The sequence below is a fragment of the Branchiostoma floridae genome, chromosome 6 (genome assembly GCF_000003815.2).
Source record: "Branchiostoma floridae strain S238N-H82 chromosome 6, Bfl_VNyyK, whole genome shotgun sequence".
NCBI classification, from domain to species: Eukaryota; Metazoa; Chordata; class Leptocardii; order Amphioxiformes; family Branchiostomatidae; genus Branchiostoma; species Branchiostoma floridae.
The window spans coordinates 12,678,935-12,706,304 of NC_049984.1; the positions used below are offsets into that span (position 1 = coordinate 12,678,935).

Consider the following 27,370-nt stretch of genomic DNA (forward strand, 5'->3'; position numbering starts at 1 on the left):
CAGTTGCTAGAGAAAAACATGTTTGTCATGACAGTCTCCTTTATCCTTGGAATGAAAGCGTCAGAATCATGCCTGAAGAAATTAGCTGCCTCTAAACTGCTTCCAAGGTAGCAGAATGTGTCCCTTGTCGGTACTTAAGGGTGCATGGAAGACCATTTAGTGGCTGAGAATGCAGCTAAGTTCCTCCGTAGATTGATTGCTGTGATTGTGTTATCCCCATCAACCTAGATAATGGGACTTGACAAGATTTTCATTTATATCTTAAAGTATGTCAGCTTATGAATCATTCTTCAATAAAACTAGGGATGAGACGGGACTTGAAAAACAAAGTAAGCAGCTTATGCTTATCTCATTATTTTCAGATTTCTCATTCATTTTTCAACCCTATTCTTCAGCTATAATGACAAGTTTGATATAAATCATCTTCCTCCTGCATTTTGCTTTTTTATATGGTATATGGTAATGAAGGCTCATCTCTAGGACCTGTCACTACATCCTGGAATAGAAATTGGCATGTTGAGAAGAACTAAAATTTCATTTTTTCTATCCAAAGAATCTGAACTTGATGACATAAAACTGATGACATGAAAATGTATTTTTCTTAAGCTTGAAATAGCAGATTTTACAAGGAAAATCAACAAATAATGAAATTCAATATGGGTTGCCAAACAATGAGTGGGATGGGAAAAAAAAGCTGGAGACAGCCCTGGTGATGATTTTCTAATTTTGTTCCTTATTTTGCAGAACAAAGTTAAGAAACGACATTCATAAAGATTCTTGGTGCGTTGAAGTTGCAACATGAAATGTAAATCAGCACTTTACACCTGCATTCTTTGGCCTAGAATAGGGAAAAAGGTCACAGATGGTATCGTACATAATCTTGTAATAATGGTGATGCAGAAGGATGCCTGTATAATTTTAGCAGACAATATTCATATGCACATGATTACAGTAGTAGTTCACATACATCACGCCATGCCTAGATTACGTATAATTACAGCACTTGTCACGTCGAGATCAACATGAATTCATGAGATTCCTTTGAAAAAGTGGGAAGTAATATATTCCGTTCAGCGAAGGCCAATGGGGTTCCGGAGCAAAAGCTTTCAGCCAGGAGTACATTAAGACCTTTTGAAAGTCTCCTCTGGGAGCAACCATTTTCCAGGCACAAAGGGTCTCCGGCAATGCTTCCAAGTAACAGCATTAGCCAAACCTCTATAGCCAAACTAATGTAGTGGAATTAGTGCCTATCCCCTACAGGTTGTGGAAGAGGGCAGAGAGGCAACCTTCTTGCAGTAACATGATTAAACATTGGTTGGGCTGGAACTACAATATATGGGCAGAGCCACACCTAGCAAATGGGTTGACACCCGAAAAAATGATTTCAACTTTTCTCAGGTACTTAAACAATCTGTCACAGAAGACGGAGCCTTGGGTCTGACAACCAGTTGCTCACACTTTATGGTTTAATTCCTTCATACGGGTCAGGAAAAGCAATAATTCTTGTTGAATTATAGTTTGATTAGCTATGAAGGTATAGGGGGCAGCAGTGTATGTGCAACCTCTAAAGAGGTTGTACTATTAATATCACTGTGTGTGTTATTAACAGCAACAGATGAACGTTAGGTGCAGATAACCTTGTATTTGTTGTTACAACATTACCAAAGTATTGAACGCATGAGGTAAACTTTGATCTTGAGAAAGGTAAACTTTAATCTTGGCAAGTATTAGATTTTTAAGACTGTAATCTTAGGTAGTGAATTTTCTTTGTCATTACGAGCTGGGGGTTGAAATAGATGGTAAACCTGTTTCCCCAGCTAGATTTTATGAAAGATGAAGTCCCAAGCCTTCTTGTTACATACATGTAGTGAGTCACACATTAAGATTCACTCAGTAGCATTAAGATGCAACTGTTCACCACAGAAATAAGTGAATAGATTCTTCACTGCACTGTGTTGTATGATATCTTAGATTTAGTTATGCAAGCAGCACGGCATAAAGAGAAATACTGAGATGTATACGAGGTACTCTGTGCCCTGCTTAAAACTTTATGATTGGATTTACATTGCCGTCCACCAGCATTTTCCTGAATAATCTGCCAATAAAACAGGATAGACATCTCATCACCAATGCAAGAGGCTCTTACAGAATAAGCTCTGAAGCTACGGATTTGCTTATTCATCACCCTTCGTATGGCAACTGGTGCGTGCACCGAACAAGACACTATGTTCAGTCTTGATGAGAAAACTGTCAATCAAAGGTTCTTAGTGCCTGGCTGGTGAATGCTGGAGTCTTCCCTGGGGTAGCATGAGGGTTGGGATTAGCATCAATGGCATTTGAACTACTTCTGAATGTTGTGTAGGCTAACAATTCAGACTGGCCACTGCCTTAGAATTTCAAGTGTGTGTTGCTTAGGTGCCGACTGAACAGTGATCACTGAGCGACCAAAATTGAATTTGTGTCACCCTTGATTTTATAATTGGAATATATGATTCACAGGGTAAAAGTATGGTTTAGTAGTAGTAGTAGCATTAGTAGCAGACAGCAAAACATACAAAACATGAGAAGATTTGTTCTTTATGTATGGGATTCATTAACCGACCTGTCAAATGTTTGGTTGCTCAGCAGTTGCAGTGTCAAGTGGAGAGGGGTGTTAGGGAAGTTAGAAATTGCCTGCTATTCACACCAGGTTTTGCCAGCATGCGCCAACATGTCGTGCAGAGCTTACAAATTGCTTTGTATCTTGCTAATTTTGTTCCTACTTTGCTTCACTGCACTTCAATATTCCCAAATACTGAGTAATCCTTTTGGCTATCTATCTGCGAGGCTCAGCAATCAGTTTTCCGTAAAGTTTGCTTTTCCCTCCGAGTTGAAGTAAGAAAGTTTTTTTGATGCCATGTAAGATAGTTGACCATAGATGAGTTTCCTGAAACTATTTTACTCATTGAAAAATTGTCATGTATAAGTCATCATAGGATTTTGTGTTTGCATTTTGTGCTTCTCAAAAAGTATAACTTTTGATTCCTTTTTGTGTACCTTACTTCTTTTCCAGTTTAACTCATTCTGACAGGTTTTAAGGTCTTGTTGTATCTTGTTAATGTGTTGAAACAGACTGCTCAAAATTTTCATCATGCATACATTTAAGTCCATACATTTTTTACTTTGGTTGATACTTGTAAAATATGGTTTTGATATGAAACTAGAAACGTTCACAGCACGATGGTTTAAAATGCTTAACTCGTAAGACACAACAGCATGCACCATCGCGGGACACCTGTGCCAACCTGCGTCCCACTTTCATTGCCATCAGCATTCATGGAATTGTGCTAGCTTCTGCTCTCCTTGTCATCAGAAGTCTTATTCTTGTGCCGCCGACACGGGAGATTAGGCAGAAGAAGTGGGGTGCTACCTGGTGCCTGTACATTACATGCAGCGCAGTTTCATTGCTTGAACTATAATGAAGTCCACATATTTCATATCACAGCTGGGATGCCAGCATCATTATTACGGTGCCACCCCAGTCGTTGACACGGGAAATTAGACATCCAGGGGACGTCACAGTGTCCTGGCTGTGTCTCAGTCCATTTGTTTTATTCCTGGCACTGTAATAAAAGATGTATCGCTCCCTGTACACGTTTGCCGCTTTTGTATGGGTGCGGGGGTGTCCTGCTTTTTAACATTTTAGTCAGCGTATTGATTTTGAAACGGCAGTCTTGCCACTAGCCGTGTGTTCAAAATGCCTCGTGTCGCTGGAGGTATTATTATTGCATGCATGCTCAGGACGTCTCCGCCCATGTTTTATGACGAGGGTGATGACCATGATGCCGTGTAAAATGTCCTCTGGTCATATTTTGCAATATCCCGATCGTAGAGTTTTGAAATGAATTTCTAACGTTGTGCATAATGGGCTGTAAAACTCATGTCATTGAGATGGCGTGGCCATTAATAGTAGAAGCCTGGAAACCATGGTTTTGAGGGACTTTTTGTGTGATGTGCTTTCTCTATGTGAGAGCAAGTAGTAATTGTAGATTTGTACTTTTCATGCTGATAGTCTTACAGGATGAAAGAAGGAAGGAAAGCAAACTAGGAATAGTTTCACAATTTGTCTTGAAGCTGTATGAAATGTCACTGGAGTAATGGATGGATAGAAGGATGGATGGATGCTAGGGTGGATGAATGCTGGAATTCAAATGATGAAGAGATGTAGCGAATGGATGTAGCGAGAAAGAATGGAAGAAAGTAGAGAGAGAGGAGGATGGGTACATAGAGGATCAGTACAAATGATTAACAAATCATGATTAAATGTTGTAAAAGTGTGATATTTTTTCTGTTGATTCTTTACTTGTATTTCAGTGTCACACTGGTAACCTTTGACTGAACATATTCTTTGTGTTGTCATTTACAGGTTTGGTAGTTCTCCAAGCCCAGGACTTTCCAGGTATGTCACTCTCATTGCAGTTACTCAAATGCGTTAAACTAGACGTTGTTTTCATCACATACATGTATGACAATACAACAATAAGTGATATCTAGGAGTGAATCAAACACATTGTCCAGTGAGACACAAGTGGGTGCAGGCAACACTGCCACATGTGTGATTACATGCATGTAGATCTATGGTCCATGGGAACTTTTGGAATGCTGCAGCCTTTTATTTCCTGTGTAAATGTTTGCTACTGAATATAAATGAAGAAGTCTTCAGGGTGGTACACAAGATTAGAAGAGAAGAGAATACAGCACAGAAGTGGGTCTGTCTTTAGGTTTCCCAGGAAACTAAGTCTGAACTTTAAGATTCCTTTACAGAACAGGGATAAAGCATTAGGAGCTGACTTGGTAACAAATGGTTCAACGTAGTCATGTTTTGTGCTGCTGTTGTTCAGCATGTGCATGACTCAGTGCCTGAGTAGCAGCAACCATTTACTAGAAGTAGTCTGAACATTATTCAGCAAAGTTGTCAAAGAGTTCTGTGAAATCACTGACAAACAGCTGCTGAAAGTACATGTGCATAGATGCACCATAGAAAATCGTAATACATGCATATCTAAAAAAGTGCAAAATACAATTTACTAAATTGTAGGTAAAATATGGAGAATGTTTAAGTCACAGTAGTTAGTATATTGTACACACAACACACCATCTCCGGAATGTGTCTGTCTGTCCAGGGACAAAATTTGCTTGAAGGAACGACAAAATTTCAATCCATCTGTCCAAAAAGGTTCGTGACATGAAAATACAGAGTTTTTTGCAAGCTTAAAATGACAGATTTCAGTGCAAAAATTAATAACAGAATTTTGCCTTTCCTTCCCAACACCTACTATGGTTATATGGTGATAGATTATTGCTGCCTTTGCGCCCTTCCCCTTTTAAAAGTTTTCAAGTATACTGATTGGGACAAGCTGGAGACAACCTTGCAACACACACAGGAGTAACACACAGGAGTATATTTTCCAAATGTATGACTCATGATGTTTGCCAACCAGTGCGGTCACCTTTGACTCCCCACTCAAACTGTGCGTGCTGGTCAGCCCGTTTCACGAGTGAGATTTAGCTGACCATTAGCTCTGCGTGGCTGCGCAAATGGTCCGTAGTCACATGGTCGTCTCCCAAGGCTCAAAATTGAAAGCTGCCCAGGCCATCAAGCGTTTGACCCCCGACCTATGGACAATGGAGGTCGGGGAGTGGGAAGTGCCCCATTTTCTAGCTGAGTTGGCAGGTGAAGGTGTGGAGGATGTGGTCAGGAATGGTAATTTCCTTCATTAACATCTGTAGGGTAATGGATAATTAGCATCTTTGGGACACTTCAGTGCAACAGGTTGCATCAACAGTTACATGTATATGTATACTAGTATTCCAATCAACATGTCATATGACCAGTACATGTAGCGTTACTTAAAAAAAAATTTCAAACCTCTAGAGGCCTTTGAGGAATGTTTTCCTTTCTTTCCTTTATCTAAATCTTTGATGACTGGCTTATTTCAGTAAGGTCAAATTCAATACCATTGCAGCCATAATAAGGCTGAATCAAGGTATGACTTACAACATTAAAATCAATTATTAAGACTGATATCTGGGATATAACATTATTAATTTATCACTGTTAGAACCCAACAGAGGTCTCGGTTCAAAGAAAGTAAAAAAGACTTGCATGGAACAAACAGTAATTACACAATTGAAGATCCAGTGAAGATGAACAGAAGCCCACCAAACTGTAAAGATAATAGAAAAGTAGTGGAACGATTACTGACGTACAGACATACAAATCAGCTATCATTCAATAGTTGGACTAAAAAATGGCATAGCACTGTTTTTGATGCTAGAAGTTCTCAAGCTGAATTGTGTGATTTTGATCTTGGAGGGACATGCAGCAAGGTATTAAGTGACATTCTGGCAGGTGAAAGTTGCAACAGCTCTGGAGATCATCATATTTCTGTCTCGGCTTTGAGTCTTGTCATCCTTCTGTAAAGGTAGCCAAGTATGTCAGGAATACAATGTAATTGGACTGTTGCCTTGAATAGGGTTATTGCACTATTACTTCAGCACCTTGGACAGCAACAGTGGTACAGAACTGTGTGTTCAAAAGGACGGGGAATGCAGACAGCTGAGCTGTAAAATACCATCATTCTTTCTCCTAAAAGGACATCAGTCAATTTCAATTCACACTGGTGAAGTGATAAGTCATATTTTTCACCTATACAAATTGATTTTACATAAATTGACCAGTAGCCACATCGATAACTTCAACCATGCACTTTGATATTATCAAAGCGTCCTCGATGAGACTGGTGAAATGTTCCCAAAGTTAGAAGAGTTCCTGAGATGTAGCAATATATAGGCCATACTAATTGCCCAGTGTGAGCATGTGGTACAGAATATTAATTTGGCTTGTTCCACTGATGAGGAGATAAACACCCAGGAGTCATCTGCCTACAGCAGAGCTCTGGGGACTACTTGATTGACAAGGCATGGGGAAGAATATGTCATCAGACTGAGACAACAAGGCCCATGTGCTCCCCGGAATACAACTGTGTCTAATTCCCCCCTCCCCAGGGGACAGAGGAATGACCCGCACTCTCATTACCCTGATCAATGGCCCGTTTTATGAATTTAATTTCTCCTATTAGGCACTTTTCGGCAAATTAACACCCGTAGTATCAGCATACATGGTGGTGAGCTCAATTCAGCCGAGTTGGATGGGAATAGGAAGATTAGTATTCCTCATCACTTGTAGAGTAGAGTTATATCCAAAGAAACCATGGAGAACATCTTGTGAATAGCAATTTTTCAAGTTAATCATTTGAGAGTTAGTGTAATGTAGCACTACTGTATTTCAGGCACTACCCAAAGTTATCCACTTTGTGTATTATTAAAAATATCTGTTCTCATGAGGAATGAAGAATCACTTAACTATGATTCCTCGTCATGTCTGTCTGGAACTGAGTTTGTGTCTTGGAATAGGGAAAAAAACATCTAAAACTCATATTACCAGCAAGTGCCCAACAACTTTGGGTCTCATAAGTTTTAACCAGACCACACTTCTAACCACCAAGCTTAAACTACTTTTTACCCAGGCCAAACCTTGACCCAAGCTGATAGGAACAATCTTGTGCACACATTAAAACAAACAAACAAACAAACCTGTGTCTGTATCGACATAGCCAGTATAAATGCCCTTTGGTGTAACATACCATCTTTGCAGGCATATGGTGCAGCAGCAGCTTGTTATATCACACAGAACAACCTATCATACCTAACTTTTGCACATCTGACTGCAGATGTTGTTTGAAGCTAGTGAGAATGCGCCTACTGGACTTGATGGCAACAAATTCCACTCAGTGATAGTTCCAGGAAACAACAAGTATTTGAACACAAACCAAAAACAGTACCTCCATTTCACGGAGGTAAATATTGCCAACATAATCTTCACATTGGTATGTAGCAGAGACTGCCTGCATGAAGATCCTAACAAACATGACACTTCATTACATGACTCTGCACCTTATTAACAGCTGACAGTGACTGATACCATGGTTGGTAAGCACTGCTCGATGGGTGTGAATATTTATGTTGGTATGATCAGGATGATTTGCCGATAATTAAAGATATTAAATGGGAGACATTACAGCTGGGAGGATTGAGCACTGTGAATATTAATTCTGCCTTCCTGTAGCCATAAGATACATGTGTAAACACCCTGTGGATTTCATAGCTCTGCGTTGACACTGTCGCTCCCGGTTTGTGGTTCTGCACAAGAGATGAAAAGTTCACCGCTGGAAGATGTGCAAGACTTGACAGCATTAAAGTCATGCTGCAGCCTCAAACTGGAATAATTACAGTCTAATGTTATAATCTTAAAGGTTTTATAACAGACATTCTATATTGAGCACATTAGGGATAAACTAGAATGAACTTTGAATGGTCTGTGAAAATTTGTGAAGAATTACACTGATCAGTTTAAATGTAGAAAAACAGAACCAATTTGGAATCTTGGGAATATGCATTTCCAGTGTATTATTACTATATAACAGAATTGTTTCAACTACAAATTTTGAAACACTTTGATTTGAAACATTCATTTTCCTTCTTACATTGATATAAAACTGTGAAAGTAAATTAATCTACAGTGTAGAATATAATACAATATAGCCCTCAAAGTACATGTACATGTGCAGACAGTTCTAATATCCCCCAACCCAGTTGCTCAAATATGACTGTCATCTCCAAGTAATTCATATTCCCAAGTTGCAGATCAGAAACCTGCTATTGATTACCATTTACTGGCAGCAAGCATGGAAAAATGTAGTTCTGCTGTACTGTTAGAAATGCTTTCAACTTCATCCTTAACTTCTGAGTGGTCAACCTATCATGTCACCATGTTGGTGTTGCATACAAATATATTATACATAGTAGATACATACGTATATATTGTACATATATATTAAATTAGTAGAAAGGAAAATTATAAATGTGATGATTTCTATTTGAAATATGTTGAAACTTTCTAAATAGTACACACATTTCAGACATGCAGGGGCATACTAACCAGGGCAGGCGTAACCCCTGATGAGGTTTTAATAATGTCATGTCGCCAGCCACGTTTTCACATTTCCCTCCAGGGAGTGCGATGCTCTGTATGCATGCAGCAACTGGCGGTAGGACACCAGCGCAATGCCTAGTTCTGCCATCAGTGACTCAATACGAAGCGTGGCAAAATTACTGTGCAAATGAAAGGTTGATTCTTTGGTACGGTTCCTTTGAGTGCTGGGATGGAACCATTTCCTGGCCAGGAAAGAACCAATTTCAGTGGCCTGATGCTATCTCCATATTCCACCACAGCTTCCCCCTTTTCCTTTTTGTTGAAGCTTGTCCGATCTTTAGACTAGTTACAGAGTGGTGGGCAGACTGGAATACTAATAACGCCATGTGTCATCACCCCTTCTCAAGGTTTGATAATGTCGTGTCAGCGGCTGTCTTCCCCCATGTCCTGCGGGACCCCTGCCAGAAAGACGTACAAATTTGCCTGTAGGATCAGGCAGGAAGAGCTGGCATTGATACAGGTTGCTTATCCTTTCTCTCAAAGGAATGTCTACTCTTATAGTCCTGTTTTGCACAAAGTCTGTAAGGTACATTGTACATCTTGTTGTGGCAGTCCTGGCGGGGTATTACTGTAAATGCCTTTAGGTTTGTGGGGATTTAATTACCTTCGCCAAGAAGGTTATATTTTGGGTAGCGTTTGTTTATATGTATGTATGTATGTATGTAGAAGACCAGAATAACTCAAGAACGCCTGGATGGGTTGTATTGATATTCGGTATGTGAGTAGGTCTTGGTGAGACCTAGAAACGATTAGATTTTGGGCCCCCTAGCGACCTGTTATGGTACTGCAGCAGAACTTCCTGGTTTGATATCTCAAGTTCTGAACATGCTATGGCCATGATTTTTTAGTGGTAGATAGCTCTTGATGCCGAGAGTAGGTGATGTATGTTTGGGCCCCCTAGCGGCTTGTTTTGGAACTGCAGAACAGGTTTACTGTCAGACTTTAAAAGGGAATAACTCAAAAAGAGGTTAACGAATTGTTATGATTTTGATGTGGATAGCTTAAGTGAAGCTTCATATAATGACATGTTAATTATGCAAATATTTATCTAATTTGCATAATTAATTATGAAATTTTATGAACATGCTCAGTTCCAGTATGGGACAATTGCAACATGTGACACCTGTAACTGAGAAGGAGAAGAATATTGATTGATATATATATAAATACCTAATTTGCATAATTAATGAGAAAATGCTACAATTTTATTGTCGTAAATGACAGTAACTTCTTACTTGTAGCATTTGGAAGTTATGTACGGGTGAACATCGTTAAACATTAATTATGCAAATGAGGGTCTCATTTGCATAAATTATCAGAAAATGCGATGAAAGCCTTTCTTAACATAGATTGTGTACGTCTGGTGTCTGGTAGAGGAGATAATCAACTGATACAATTTATGCATGTAAATAAGAACCTTATTTGCATAATCAATGATAAACAATTAAAGCAGCAGTTGTAAAGAAAGGTAGGATTATTTGGCGAAGGTATGGGGTCGTGGAACTCTAGTTTTGTGATCTGAAGGAAATTAAGTGTTTGCTGTACAGTAGTATAGGCAGGCATAAGACAGAACAAGTATTTTTGCTGTGGTTCTAACAACATTTACTTCAGTTTCCAGGACCTGGCCCTCCGTCCTGGTGTAGAAATTTGTGTGTTGGGACAAGAAAAAATCTTGAGCATTTAGCTTTAACAAATTTACCAACGAAAATTAACAATCTTGGCTTTTAAATTCCACTCCAAGCCTTTTCCTTTGCAGTGCACAAACTATTAATTATGGAAGATGCCTTCCATTAGGCCTGCAATAAACTCCCTCCCCAGCAGTGAGTGGGACAAACAAAAATTTAAAGATGTGGAGACATTCTTATACTGCATTGTACGTAATTCAGTCCTTTGTCATGTCATAAATTATGCCCTTTTTGGTACAGAATGTCCGTTATTCAACAGTGGTATTCCAAGCTTGACGTTTGAAACAGTCCCTATATCTTTTACTCTAACATTGATGAACAGAGTGTGAACTGTGAAGTGATGGGTTCCCAGGAGTCAGTATTGATAATGATCTACAGGTCGTAAAGGAACTAGTGTTCCCCCCTCCTGCATCCGAAAACAACATGGCTGCCAAGTCTGTCGTAATGTCTCATAGCAGTATGTTGGAAGCGAGCCAGAATGTTGGAGATAGCAAGGAAACTTTCTCTTCAAAGTTGGTCAGCCGTACACCAGAAGAATGCATAAAATGTAATAAAGATTCTCAGGCCATTCCAGAGGCACCTGCGGGACGTGAATGCAGCTAGATGTGTACCGCTTGAGACAAATGAAAAAACTGTGCACTTAGTATTCACACTAGATACGTCAACCTGTTATGCTGGAGATTAACAGTGCTGAGGCTCGACATGTTTTTTATGTGCTTGTCAATAAGATAGATGTTGACAGAGGCCCATTTTCCGTGGGTCGGTGGAAAATTTTCTTTTGTTCTATATTTTCTACATTAAGGAGAATAAGATTTGATGACACCATCCATTAAAAAGTCATATTTAGAATCGTATTCAGTACAACTACAGTAGCTACTTTTAATTCATTAATGAGAAAACAGTGGAAAGTCAAAATGCCAATTAAGCCTGGAAGGAACCTTAATGTTCCAGACTCTCGACTTTGTGATAGTGGTCTGCCCTACTGCCAATTGTCTGCACAGGCAAGCTTGTTGATGTGGTGACAAAATAAAAAAGGACTTGCACCACTGTCAGTTATACAGCATAAATATCTATTGTGTTTCTGACCTATTGTGTGTTTATGAAGAAATCCATTTTTCATAAGTCATGCACATAGAATCATCCAACCCCCACCACCACTGCAAGCACAACCACCAAAATGTGTGCCTCTCACATGATGATGGTAATCCTGACAATGAGACCAAATGCCGCCGTATAAACCTTGTTTATTCAACACCCATTGACTGATCGCCTGTGGCATAGTGCTCGGTAGATATGTATCAGCTCTGTGCATTTTATTCCGAATGTGAGAATTCTGATCACGTTTAGCTTTATGCATGAAAGGGCAGCATTATGGCAAGCAGGTAAGAAGTCTGCTACACATTCAGAAGGTCAGATGTAAATTGACAATTCTGTACCCAGTGAAAACTTCAAACTTACGTAACTTTAACTAGAAGCAACATGTTGTATGATGTATAGTTATAACAGGCATTATAGATTACCTATTTTTGCATGTTTCAAAGACAACAGGTTGAAGCCAGGGGTGGTCCTTATTGAAAGCTTTTTGAGGATATAAGTATAGCCCACCCACCTGGATTCTCAAGTGTTCATTATAAACCTAATTTGCTCTATGAATCTCATCCTACCTGTGTAGGATGAGGATTTCACTCATTTTGGTGTCGTGAAAATATCTCATACTGTAAATGTAACTAAAGTTCAAGCACTCAAACTGCATATGGAATATTAAAAGTTTGTACTCTTTAAAATCTTAAGTACGTTTTACCATCTGGCATAGAATCAAAGCATAACATTTTGAGCACATTGACAAATTTTGCCATAGCATCAAAGCATAACATTTGGAGCACATTGACAAATTTTGCCTGCACAGACTATTGGTAAACCATTATCTCAAAGTGTTAAGTCTGCTACAGGTAGACAAGATTTTGTTTCCTAATCACTATAGACATTTACGGTGAAATCAGTCCTATGTCTTAGGATAAAATATCAATGACATATCATTGATGCTGGTCACGTCAGGACTATAACTCAGAAAGGTAATCAGGGCAGGGAGTAGCAGTAGTCGGCAATCACAACCACCTGCAGTCTGACCTCTGACCTTGATGCACTTAGTAGCAGCCTCGAAAACCGCCAAATTCATTCATTTACTTACAGTTCAAATAGCTGGCTGATTGGGACTTCACAAGTTCTTTTTAAGGTAGGAGTTTTTACTCCGTATTGATGGCTGGCTGGGCCTGTGTGCTATCCCATGGGTCAACAGGTTGGCAACCTTTGACCTCTCTCCATTCACAGCAGCCTCTCAGAGGGGGAAGGATGTTGAACACGTTTTCTAGACTGGAATGAAGTCTTTTGAACCCTGACAGCCGCTGATTACAGTGAGACGTCTTAAATTTTGCAATCATATTGACGTGGCGAACACCGGTGTTTTCGCCGTCTGACAGGGCTTGATGTCCCAGTTATCCTTCGATATGCAATTTACTCTGCGCATCTCTTCCATAACCTTCTGCCCTTGGTTGTGTCACTTTCAGTTGCCCTCAAAATTTGCTGGAAGCTTTTTGCTTTTATGCTTTTTCCGTCTCTGACCCTTGCTGCAGGGCACGTCCCCTGTGCCACTTTTGTTTTCAGGGTGACTCAAACCAGTTGAATATTCCTTGAAAATGCAAACTGAGAACAATCTTTTTTGCTTTTGTAAAGTGTGCTTTTATGATGCGTGCTAAAAGATTCAGAGCATAATCATCTTAATTTTTTGTCTGCTCAATGCATTAAAGACTTGAGATCCAGGAATATTTAGAAAAGGTGAAAACATATCCGACACTTCACATATAATGAATGGACTATAACAAATTGAATCGAAGTGGCTAAAAACATTACCCTGGCCTGCAGCTGTTATCATACATATGCAGCGACCCGTGTCCTGCCATCCTTCAGGCTGCCATTACAGAGATGGTAGAAGTACACTCTGACCCTTGGTAATGGCCAGGGCGGTAAGGCTATGGGCACGCAGTCCCAGCCCTGCACTACCATTGAATTATGACCCTTTTTAAAATGGAAGCAGCAGATATTTGTCAGAGCCTAGCCTGCCAGTGTAAGGAATGGGACCTCCTGAAATAGCCCTCTCTGAATCAGTAATGCTGTGGTGGAGATGTTAGTCTTGCAGAAAGTTGACTCTCGGACAAAACTATATTATTGTTTTGCTTTTGGTACAATTTAGTTGTATAGTGAAAACTACAGAGATACAAGAAGGCCAACCAGGGAACCAGTAAGATCTGATCTATGTGTAAAGATAGTCACTTTAGACAGAATTCTTGTGTCATTGGAGAAAAACTATCTAGGAGACCACCAGAAAGTGGTCACATTGGCCAATGCAAGTGGTCCTTATGTAGAGGTGGTCAGTTTTCATATTTTACACATTTAAATGTCAATATTGTCTCAACTGAATCTTGGAGCTTTTCTAAGTACAGATTTAGCAATATCTGTTGTCTTTCAAGAATTTGAAAGTGCAAAGTTGCTTCTTAGAACGACTGAATCAAAGATGGTTATGGAAAGATTTGTGGCAAATGTTACAGTTGTTGCTTAATGTGCAGCTGATGATGATTTCCTTGACCTAATTTAACATATCTTATCTCATTTATTTGATTATGAAACAACACACTAGTGCATATGCTTTAGTAATGAATCCATACTTCACACACTGTCCTTATAATAAAGTTCCACATCTAAGGTGAATTCAATGTTTTTACAATTTGTTTTCAAAGATCTATTTCAATCTACCTAATATTTGTTCATTTTTGCACTTTATATGTATGTGGTCACAATATCAGTTTGCTGCCTAGTGTCCACATTGTACTGTCCCTGTTGCAATCTGAATAAAGTCAACTCACAATTTCTGATGCACTTTTACTGGGCATAGATCTACCTGAATGTCCAGGTCATAATGTATGAAAGATAGGTCGCAATACTGCCCAGTAGGAGTACACATCAATCCTGGCAGAAATATGGAGAGCCCCAGGTCACAATAGATCCACAGCCCTCCAGCCCAGGCCATACAGGTGATGGCACTTCATCAAACCTGGCAAAACTGTCCCACATGCAAATGAAAGGGAAACCAGTATAGCTCAATCAGTTAGAAATGGCTGGTATGGTGTTTCTCCTTGGTGCTGATTTACCATCTCTCACTTAGAAAAAATGTTTATTCATAAGCTTTCTTTGCTACTCATGGCATTTGCTTCACTTTGGTTGTATGATTAAGAATTCAAGTTTTTTTTCTTCTGGTTTATAATATTTATCTATTGTCCTTGGTTGAAATGGCTGGTTCGTGAAAAAAAACTTTAAGCTTTCTTGGCCACTGATGACATTTACTTCAGTTTGGTGAATGATTTAGAATTGTTGTTTTTAGACTTTCTGAGTTTATAATGTTCATTTGTTGTCCTAGTTTTTAATAATTAGATCATTATGTGATTTAGCAAATCTGTCATGAAGAGCTGCATTTTACGGGTCAATTTTAAATTTTGCATCCAACTCAAGCAAGTCAGGTCCGTCTCAAAAAAACGGTCAGCGGTAGTATTGACCACTGGTAAAGGTCAAACCAGAATGCAAAATTGTTTTCATCAGAATTGGGTATTGCTGCATTGGTGATTTTCATTGTGATTCATCTGACAATTCCAGCACAAATGAGGTCTTCACAGAACATTGACTCTGGCTACCTTGGGTCAGGAGTGTTGTATATTGACCATTACAATGAAGTTCTCACAGCCTGTCCCAATGGAGACATTCAATTGTTACATATGTAGTATTGTGTCTTTCTATTGTGTACAGAATGTAAGTGTCATAAGTAAGACCTGTGCAATGTAATTAGTACATTTTCAAACCAAAACTACAATTGGCTAACTTTTGACAGAGTATAGCATACAATATCATTCTTGCAAATATTTTTGGATAATCAAGATTTATTTATTTCTTTCTTTGTTTAGTTAGGATATATTTTTTGTTCATGTAGGATAGCTATCAATTACAAATATCTTACTATTCTTCCTTTAGTTCTATATCCAAACACAGAATCAGCTACAATAATTACAGATTTGGACATAGCTGTACCTGAACTAATTGAGGCGACACAATTACATATAAAACCTAATTAAGCTAAAAAGAGAGGCTCATGTTTCTGTCCTGGAGGATATACAAGTAATTGGTTCCTTCTGCTAAAACTTGTAGAACGTAGACATTCTGACTCTGTTTTCCAGTAGATACACTTCCTCACAGTAGACCCAGCTCCCAGAATTCCCCATGTACATCTGTTCAGCACAACTCAATTCTTGCCGTAATGGGTTATTCATCTGGGCCATTATGTTGCCATGCCAACTTGCCAATCGTATTGATTTGCCACTCACCCAGGGATTGGGAAATGTCTGCATGGAATTAAAGCCTACCGTACACAGGATTACCAATAATAAACTTTGTAACAGCCATTGATTTCCCTTAATGTGGGAAATGCTGCCCTGTGTAGAGATATCCCTCTGGTGGGGATGGCGCGGCCTTTTCCTATCGCTCTTTCTTCTGTGTGAGACTATTGTCTGCCCTTAAACTTAAGTTCATTACCTTCATGGAAAATGGAGGTTATGTTTTCAGCAGGGGCATTCTTGAGCCTGTGTTTTTTTGTGGTTGTGTGAGCAAATCTACTCAAGAAGGCCTAGATGGATTGTTCTGGTATTTGTTATGTGGGTAGTTATTGCTGAGACCTAAAAAAGATTAGATTTTGGACCCCCTAGCGACTTTTTTGGCACTTTGTCAAATAAGGATAAACCTTATTTTGTTCCAAAAGATCCTTTTTAAACAATGGATACGGGTTTGTTTCATGAAGGCCAATGCATACATGTACCGGTTTGTGTATCTACATAACTATACAAACATATCTAAACAGCAGCTTCTGGTGGAGTCTCTCAACATGTGTTTTTGCCCCAACATCTTAACTGCCCTCCTTTTTCTCACGTCAATACCTCATTGGGGCCAATTACCTGTCTTAACCAGCTAAATCTGATGGGTAAGTACCAGCCCCAAGACATGGTGAGGAGACATACATAATTCAGTACTCTTACCACACCCAACAGGTTGACACAACTAGGCTTTCTGTTTGTTTTTTGTTTTTGTTATCTTTGAAAATATTACAGTACAAAATGTAGATATATTCACTGGCTTGCAAGAATTCCTTTTGATGGAAAATGGACAGTTTAAAGTACATAGCTGTCAAACTTCGTAATCAATAGTTGTTATTTCAGAGCAATGAAATGAATGGAAAAATAACATCATGACATTCATCCATCCCTTGTCAATTATCCTGCTTCAAAGTCTGCATCTGAAATTCCTCAGGCCTGCAGTTATAAAGAAAGCTGCTAGAGGGCCCAAAGTTATGTTGCTTCAAGCACAAGAGTTATCTGTACTAATAAAAAGATCATGACCATATACATGTAGCTTGTCCAGAACACAAGATAGAAAAGTTGGGAGTTCTCCTGCTGCCAGTGGGCCCCACATCTAATCACCACTGTGATAGGACAGGACCTAACAGCATACCAAATTTCATAAGATTCCATCTTGAGTTTCTTGACTTAAGCTGTTTAATACATATGGTCAAACACTACAAAAAGACAAAGGATAAAGGCAACAATGGGCAAGGAGGAAAGTGATCATGCATCATGGTGTTTCAGCAGAAGTTATGGTGTCATTGAATCATAACCCATGAAGGACATTGGCTGCTCCAAACAGTACTTTCACCCTTTTTTGCTAATCTGCCCCTTGCACAAGTATGCTGGGCAGACCTTTCCAACAAGATTACCATGGGTTTCTGTCACAGCATTTCCAACCCTCTTTACAAGGTTACAATGGATCTACATTAAGTGAGCTCGTGCACCATTTAGCCAGTCTTTGGAATCACAAAACTGAGCCGTTGGACCCATTAAGGGAGAGGAGACTATCACTGATTATGTCCCAATGGAGACACAAGGGAATTAGCCATTTACAGAAGGGTAAATCACTTTGTCAATATTCACTAGTTATCGCTCCCCCAAATCTTAATGTCTGAAGCCTTAAGCCATGAAGGGGGTTAGTTAAACATGAAGATTGGAAAGATGGAGAGTCCAGACTACATTGGTGCTGCAAGATGCATTACTCTGCACTTATTACCTTTGCCAAGAAGGTTATGTTTTGCGTGCCATTTGTCTGTGTTTGTCTGTCCGTCTGTAAACAGAATATGTCAAGAAGCTGGGGACGGATATGATATTTGGTAGGTTGTTTGGCATCAGGAAAATTAAAGTCAAGTTTCATAATGGGCTACTAATAACCAAACAGATGTACAATATGATGTATATCAGATAGAAAGGAAAAGTGGCAACTTTTGTCTGGTTTTCAACCTTGAGTTTGTTTGTTTTTAATTTGTTTACTTTTCTTGAATGTTTTAATTATCATTTAGTGAAAGTATGGAAGCCATATGTCTGTGTAGTGACCAGCTTGAAACCAGTGCAAAAGAACTTTCTGGCCCCTTAGTCATTTTTTAGTCTATTGAATGTAACAAAGGAAATGTACACTATATCAACTCACTAGTCTACATGTATCTAACAGCCACAATTTTTCTACCCCTTACTTGTGCTCAATCCGTTTACCAAGGGTTCAAGCTGCCAATGTTTTTACCAGGAAAATCAGTGATCATCAAAAACAAACTGGCCCCTCACTCTAATTCCAAAGTACTGTCGTAACTAGCTAGTCTCTCTAACTGCTGTAACATTTATTCATGCTTCATCAGGCTACCAAGGGTTCAGGCTGTCAATAGTTCCACCATAAAAACAGTCATCATCAAAAACAAACCGGCTTTTCACTCTAATTCCTCTGGTATTGAGTGTTATTCAGCATAATCCCCTGACTGCTGTTAAGCATTACCGAGTTAGAGATCCAATATCTCCTTATCAGCAAATAAATCTTGATGGCTTGCATATAATGCAGATCTCTTGTAAGATAGGGGTGTCGTTTGATACTTGAACATAGCCAATCATCACTAATTTTCCCTGAGTGGGTTGTTGTTTTTGGTAAATGCAATGGCTGCCGTAATTATGAAACAGCCAGTTTACTATAAAAGATCATAACTAGGGCATGTATATTGTAGTCATTATGTAGGTGATCATTTTATTTCTAGTTCAGGCCTATTAGACCAGTCTGGCAATAAACACATCATGATAGTTTCTGTCTCCTATGTGTAGTCTGTCCACAAATGATGTATTTCCATAATAGTAAGATGCAAAGAGGTAGTTAATATGGTACAAATGGGCAGTGTAAAGTTAAGAAAACATGTAAAACTATGACTTTTAAGTAAGATAACAGATAACACTCTTTGAAATATTGCATTGGCCTGTTTGTTGTTGATGATTACTTCTAAGTTCTATATGTACATTTTGTAAGGATATCTGTTTATGGATTTATAGCGGCTATTTGAAAAAGGTAGAAAGGGAAGGGGCTATGTATTCATGGCCTAGTCAGGACATCAATCATGTAAACTGTATCTTTAACACTTTTAAGATTACTATTATATTTTACCTGACCCATACCCATTCTCATGACTTTTCAAGATTGAAAAAGGGCTCAAACAAACAAGCAAACTTTTTCTAGTTGCTGCAATGGTATCAGCCCACAATGAACAGCTCACAGAGTCGTGATGATAGAATAAGAGTAATATATGCAAGTGCACAGTCTGGAAATTGCCTTCAGGGAAAGATCAATGGTAAAGTGCCCCTGTATTGACTTGGTGGCAGTCATATCATGAATACTTTGATGGCTGCCCATGTAATCATCCATGAGGCTGTGTCTTATTTAGGTTGAAAAAAATATATATAGAAAGTCTAAGCCACGGTACCAGGTAATATGAAGACCAAACATCCGGGCCATGCCTTGTATTGATTGGTTTATCATTTAATATCTACAGATGTGCAGACCACCTCACCCCTGGATTCTGGCTGACTAGAGGCTCTTGGTGCTGTTACCAATATGTCCATCTAAGATTTTGGCGACGCCTGATTGGCGAGCCTAATAGTATAGTGAGCGACCATTTGCAAAGAATTCTAAAAACTGTACAGGCATCTCAGGAATTTTTTTTCCGCGCATCATGCCGCGCATCATGCCGGACTGAACCATTACCTCCACGGGTATGCTTTCCAGACGTGTGCACAGCAGTGTATTCTCGCGAGGCGATTTTCGATTGATCGCCGTGCAAAATTGAGAAAAGCCTAGGACTTCAGACGTACCAGAATTGTAGTATGTAGTATGGTGGTCATGGAAATGTAAACATTCGAAACAGGGGATAAAGGATGGTTGAAATATGTTCCTCGGAAAATGACCCGTGAGTCGTGGAAATCACTTCCGGGTTTTGCCGCGCATCATACCTTACTGAACCATTACCTCCACGGGTATGCTTTCCAGTACCAGGTACCAGGGCACATATACGTGTGCACAGCAGTGTATTCTCGCGAGGCGATTTTCGATTGATCGCCGTGCAAAATTGAGAAAAGCCTAGTACTTCAGACGTACCAGAATTGTAGTATGTAGTATGGTGGTCATGGAAATGTAAACATTTGAAACGGGATAAAGGATGGTTGAAATATGTTCCTCGGAAAATGACCCGTGAGTCGTGGAAATCACTTCCGGGTTCGTTCGTTTGGAGTTTGGAAAGTTTGGTGCGGCCTTCTTCACCTTTGATATCTTTGTTTCAAAAATGCAAACTAATGTGTGAAACAACCATTGTTTGAGCTTAAATGATGCATAACATGTGGGGTTGTGAGATAGCGATGTGATAGTTAACATCGCCATTAAAGAACGTTATATTTTGGGTAGCGTTTGTATGTGTGTCTGTTTGTAGAAGACCACCATAACTCTAGAACGCCTGGATGGATTGTATTGATATTCGGTATGTGGGTAGGTCTTGTTGAGACCTGGAAACGATTAGATTTTGGGTCCCCTAGCGGCCTGTTACGGTACTGCAGCGGAACTTCCTGGTTTGATATCTCGAGTTCTGGACATGTCGCGGCTATGAATTTTAAGTTGTAGACAGCTTTTGATGCCGTGAGTAAGTGGTATAGGTTTGGGCCCCCTAGCGGCTTGTTTTGGAACTGCAGGACAGGTGTAGTGTCAGACTTTGAAAGGGAATAACTCAAGAAGGGGTTGACGGATTGTTATGATTTTAGTATGTGGATAGGTTACGTGATGCTTCATATAATTCTATATCAATTATGCAGATTGGAAGCTAATTTGCATAATTGATTGGAAAATCGTCTAAACATGCTCAGTTCAATTATAGGACCATTGCAACATGTGACCTTTGTAACTTAAAAAGAGAATATTGATAGATATATATTGTGCAAAATAAAGATCTAATTTGCATAATTAATGAGAAAATGCTTTCATGTCATTGTGGTAAATGGCGGGAATTTCATACTTGTAGCATTTGGAAGTTATGTACAGGTGAACATCGTTGTATATTGATTATGCAAATGAGGTCCTTATTTGCATAAATTATCAGAAAAAGCTACAAAATCCTCCTTTCTTAACATATATTGCGCACGTCTGTTTGGTGAAGGAGATGATCAAGTTATATAATTTATGCAAATGAGAGCCTTATTTGCATAATTAATGACGAAGGTATGGGGTCGTGGAACTCTAGTTCAACATGTGTGACTTGCTCTAAGTGGTGCGCCGCATCCGGACCATGAAAAACGGCCGTATCTAGAGGCGTAAGTGCGCGTATGACTCTACATCAGTTATCAATTCATAGCCGCGTAATAGGACACTCAGTCAAACATATAGCATATGCAATTTAAAAATAGAGAAATATAGATAGACATAAAATGATACAAATTGTTATCTAATTTGCATAATCATTGAGAAATTGTTATAATATCAAAGTGGTTGATGATGATAATTTCATTCTTGCAACATTTGGCAACTACGATATTTGAACGTTATTAGACATACATCAAGTAAATTAGGGTCTCATTTACATAAATTATTAGAAAATACTACAATAGCTTTCTTTGCTAAGTCTTTGATATTTCTAGCATATTGTTATTTAGCTAGAGAAGATGATCAACTGATGATATGATTTATGTAAATGAAGGTCTGATTTGTAAAATTGATGAGAAGCATTCACATTATTAGTTCACCCTTCACTCACAAGAGAACCCCTTTTGACAGCAATCCTCTCTAAACATTAATCGCCAGGCGAATGGAATACGACTATTAAAACCCATTGATAACAACAATCCTTGATATTTATAAACAATAAAACCGTCGCCATGGCAATAATTTTAATTGCCACACTTTTTCTTATAAGAACCATCATTGGTGTTCATTGACTATCTACAACCTAGGCTGTCTTATCGTCCTGTTGGTTGGCTATATCTCAACATAACTGTATCTCTCCTTGGTGCTGATTCTTTATATCTCACTTAGACAGCTGGTACAGTGACTCCCCTAGGTGATGATCAGCTTTGGTAACTTCAAATTTTGGAATGGTGTCTGTCCTTGGTGCTGATTGGCCATCTCTATCTTTCAACTCATGGTTCAGTGTCTCTCCTTGGTGCTGATTGGCCATCTCTAACATTAAACTCTTGGTTCAGTGTCTCTCCTTGGTGCTGATTGGCCATCTCTAACTTTAAACTCTTGGTGCCGTGTCTCTCCTTGGTGCTGATTGGCCATCTCAAACATTAAACTTTGTATTGAACCTTGGTGCTGGTTGGCTAGCTCAAACTTAAACTCTTGGTTTAGTGCCTCTCCTTGGTGCTGATTGGCTCTCCGAGACTTTAACTCTTCATACAGTGTTCCCCCTTGTGGTTCAGTGGCCATCACTATTTTCAACTCCTGATGCTAGTACAGTGCTCCTGCTTGATACTGATGAGCCCTCTCTGATTTTTTTCTATTTCACAGTAATTTTTTTTTACATTCTATTTGTAGCAGTTCTTCCTTCCACAAGACCCAAGTTAAGAACTCACAGAGTGATGAGAGTGTCATTTTTCTCTTCTTTAGAATTGTTCAGGTGGTGAAAAATGTAGGTCCAGCACATGTCATGACTGTGACCATCCATATTTTACTTGAAAATAATCATTCCACCATTCTGTGATATATGATGTAGGTTTGACATGTTTGCCTCCTTATCTATCACTATGGTTAGGGAGAGATTGTGACAGATGGTCAGATTGGAGATATAACTTGTATCACTTTATTTTCAAGGCAGTGCTGTTTTCCCTTTGTCATGCTGCATCTCATTGACCCACTTTCTGGTAGAAATGATTATTTTTCCATTGTCTTCAACTTCAAATTTGTTTGCTCAATCTTTACATGACCACCTGCCTTATGATACTGTGAGAGTCATAAATCAAGTATAAGGCTATTGCAGCATTACCCAAGACAAGTAGAAAAACATTTCAAGTACATGTACTTTTGTAATGTCCAACACAATTTCTATCTATATCTATCTAAAAAGAAACTGTGAAATAATGACTTAACATGTGTAGCTGTGTGTACCGCACTGTGTCTATCAACACTTTGCCTTACTTTGTACCTGTTACAATTGTTGAGCAACAAAATTTGACATGACTTGTCTTTCTATAGACATTGCTGCAATTTTCCCCGGTGCAAATTGTCCAATTTGTTGATTGCTCATCATACTGTCTTCTTAACCCACATTCCTACAGACCAGTGATTTTAAGTGTAATAGCAGACAATGAGACCACTAAGGGCTTGCTCTACATGACACCTGTCAAAAGACATATTGATTTCTCCATACCATGCAGACATTGATCAGTGTGTTCATTTTGTTTGACAAATAAGAAAGTATTGCTTGACTTGTTGTGCCATAAATCTCAATATGTTCCTGTTTGTGTTTTTGTTCTGTAGTGCGGAGGAAGAGCCATGCCTGAAGGCCTGCATGGACTTGTCTGCGTCTTACCTGGTCCTGTCAGACATTACCAGAAAGGTGGGTACAGGAAATGGTGCTCTAGTTGGTGCTCTTACTCAAAATCCTGACAAACAGTCACTTTTTCACATCAGGCAACCACAGGATGTGTGCTCATATATTCATCCAACATAGCACAGTACTGTATAATAGCAGGAAAAGAGCTATATACTACAATGTTTGACCATCTCCCTGCTGCCTAATCCCATACCCAATACAAATCTGGTTCAAATGGATACCTTAGCATGCCGAAGGTTAAACTACTAATACACAAAAAGAACATCTACTGATCCTCATGATATACACATTTTTGTACTTCATTTTTGGTCAATCATTTTAAATTGATACATGCCATTGAATGACCATTAACATCTGCAGTACAACTGGAAGTGCAAGTGGTTAAGTGCCTTCACTTTTTCAAGGTAGATATTCTGTTTAAGATTCTCACAATGATGCATAGTAACTTATGCGCATATTTGATTTCTCCTATAACAGTTGTGGTGGACAACTCCTTCCCCTTACATATTGCTTTAGTCGGTAGCCGGCACTTTATAGCCACCTTTTGATTGAATGCAATAACTCAAGATTTCAGAGCGGCTTAATTGCCTCGACAAGAAGGAAATCACCCCGGACCAACATAATGCATATTTTTTACGTGCCCCTTTCCCTTCAGTTTTATCACTTCCTCCATCCGCTCTGCCCCGCTGGTGCACATAAACTTGCTGAGTGTGATCATCACAAGAAAATGCATGCCACGTTTATGGCACGCTGTTTTACTATTGGTCCACCATCTTTAAGTGCAAGGCAAGACAGTTATGTCACTTCACCGTTTTAACCTCTGCATTGTAAGCAGCGGGGGAATTATTGCATTCGGCTTAATGGAGTATCCTGTGGCTTGTAATGAAGCTACCTGCAAGACGTTGGCCATATAAATTCAGTGAACTTTGACATCGCGCCGGTAGGAAGGTATTGTGGAGCGCATGATGGCCCCTGTTAAAACTTATGAAGGCAATTCAAACATCTGGGGGTTGGACAGGTCTTTTGTTGTGGCTTCTATGCAACTTAAAGAGGCTAACAAAGAGTTACTATGCCCCCCATTCACAGGTAATGTAATTCTCTCATATGCAACATGAAGTGCTAAACCTACAGTGTAACAAGCCTCTAGTTTGAACAAACTGTACCGGAATCTGGCTACATAAGTGCGTGTATGTGTAAATAAGTTGCAACACAGGAATAATATATATTTTCCATATTTTCTTATTCCTGTTTTATCAATAAATACTTTCCATTTGAACACCAGGACATCTACCTTTCTATTTGTCTTTAAGACCGTATGATATGATGTAAATCTGTTAAAGCATTTTTATTAGAATTTCCATCATAGCACACTGGACCATGAAATAAGTGTTCATGTTATATACCCAGGTTCAAATATCAATTAATTGCACACTGTCAGTTGAAACACAGAAACATGATTCATAAGACTTGGATTCTTGTACTGCTGTTTGAAGTGCTGTTTGAACTTTTTTTGTCCAATAGAATGTAATGAATTAAATAGAAGCAAAAGCAGCTGAAAGAACTTAACAGATATTTACCACATCTGTGAAAGTATTGACTGAACAGGTGACTATCACCTTTATATTGCAATGAAACATTGCAACACAAGTAAAAGCATTAAAAGTGTGCCATCAGACTTCCCTTTGACTTTTTGACTGCTTGTTATGCCCATTTTATGTATCTTGATACATGAAATACACATCTTAAGGCCATGGGTTGAACATATTCCATAGGTATTTCTCGCAGATCTTTATTGCTTTCGTTTTCTCCTTCGGGGAAAACCCATTTCATCACCACCAATTGAATGTCAGATTCCTAAGCCTGATGTGTGTAGAAAAGTGGAAGTTATTTTGTTTGCAGGTTTAGTCGAATTGGTTCGCCCCTGGCCAGGGCCTGCCGCTGAGAGATAAGCAAATCCTCCGCTATTCTTTATCGTCCATGTGGTACGTTCCAACCATCCAACTGTGCGTAATGTCTTTCTGGAATAGAAAATGTTCAGAGGCACATGAATCAAATATGCAGGGTAAAAATGGGTCAGAGGTCCTGACAAAAGAGTCCAATTGATGTTTTCACGTTAATGTGTCTTCTGCTGCCTTCTAAGTCTTCTGATTTGATAATCATCAGCTCAGTAGTCATCCCAAAACAACTGGACAAGGGATTCAGATATCCATCTGAGAGAAAAGGTAATGGACTTAGTTTTAAGAGTAAACAAGAGCAATCACACTCAGATATCATGTCCAGAACACAAGATATCAAAACCAGACGTTCCACTACTGAAAACAGTAAGGAAGGCAGCTGCTAGGAAGCCCATTACCAAACTTGATCTTAGTCTTCACGACCACAACCAGATACATTGTACATGTATTTTTTAGGGGTCTGGAAGACTAAGATCATGTACGTATGCACCAAATACATGTACGTGCACAAGTCATGCATCACATGTATCCATCCACAGCTCAAGTTATGCTGTCCATAGACAGACTCACAAGCACCTGAAGCATAACCTTCTTGGCAAAGTTTAAAAAAAACACCTTATCCGTGCAAAAAGTCCATTCCTATTTAAGGTGTGTCCAGCCATGCCCAAAGGCCATGATGACTCCTACGTCTGCTGGGCTGACCTGTGGCAGGGGCGGTAGTGCCCCATTGTGGCCGAGGCGCCCGGCTTCCTCCTGCCTGTAGCTGATAAGGACAGGCTGCCTCCATCCGCACCAAACTGCTGATGAGACCTGTAGATGTTCAGCCAGCCCTGAGATAACTGCAGTAATGTAGTAACCAGTAAGGCCAAACTGACTTCTTTATATGGATGACATCCATGCACTCATCAGTTTTCATCAGTTTTAAAAAAGAGTTTGCGACCATATTGTAAAAGCAGGCAGCAAAATGAGGAAATATACTATTATATGCTGTAAAGTGAGAAAAAAGAAACTGGATATCATTATGAGTGAAGTCTTCTAAAGTCAGACATGAAAGGACAAATTTTTTTTAAATCGTTTTATTTGGTATACCATTTTCTGTGTAATTTTATTTGTTCAACCTTCCTGATCACTTATTTCTGTTTCTATATTCCTCATATAACTGCCCTTCGGTGTAACACACCAGCTTTGCAGGCACGTGGTGCAGTAGCAGCTGGTTATATTACTTTGATTTCATTATGAAGGCAACTTTTTTTTGCTCTAATCTTTCTTTTTTTGCATGCTGACATCAGTTTTAGGGTGCCCATAGGATGGCCCAACTCTTGAAAACAAGTCTTGCCTGAAGTTTTATGGAACAGAATATTGCTGCCTGGTACAGCAAGTTTACTGCGCAGGGGCACAGGGATCACAAGTAGCCACTGGTCTGGTAAATAGTCCTGCAGGACCAATTAGTATTATTGACAGAAATTGACCATGTTTGTGTTAATCCCTATAGGAAAAGTTAACGATAAGGAATTAAATTCAAATTAATGTCCCCCTGTAAACTTAGACAATGATTGCTTGGAAAATTATCTAACTATGGTAAAAACTTTATTGCATTGACAGT

The 27,370-nt window shown here is 39.2% G+C and overlaps 1 protein-coding gene across 3 annotated transcripts in view; it reads left to right on the top strand.

The window, feature by feature from the left end:
- Positions 1–27,370, top strand: part of LOC118417145 (enhancer of mRNA-decapping protein 4-like) — an 87,828-nt gene that overhangs the window by 45,186 nt on the left and 15,272 nt on the right. For all 3 annotated transcript variants that reach the window (XM_035822552.1, XM_035822554.1, XM_035822553.1), the window contains exons 10-11: positions 4,406–4,438; positions 23,737–23,815. In XM_035822552.1, coding sequence (XP_035678445.1) covers positions 4,406–4,438; positions 23,737–23,815 — 112 coding nt within the window. The remainder of the gene's footprint in view (positions 1–4,405; positions 4,439–23,736; positions 23,816–27,370) is intronic.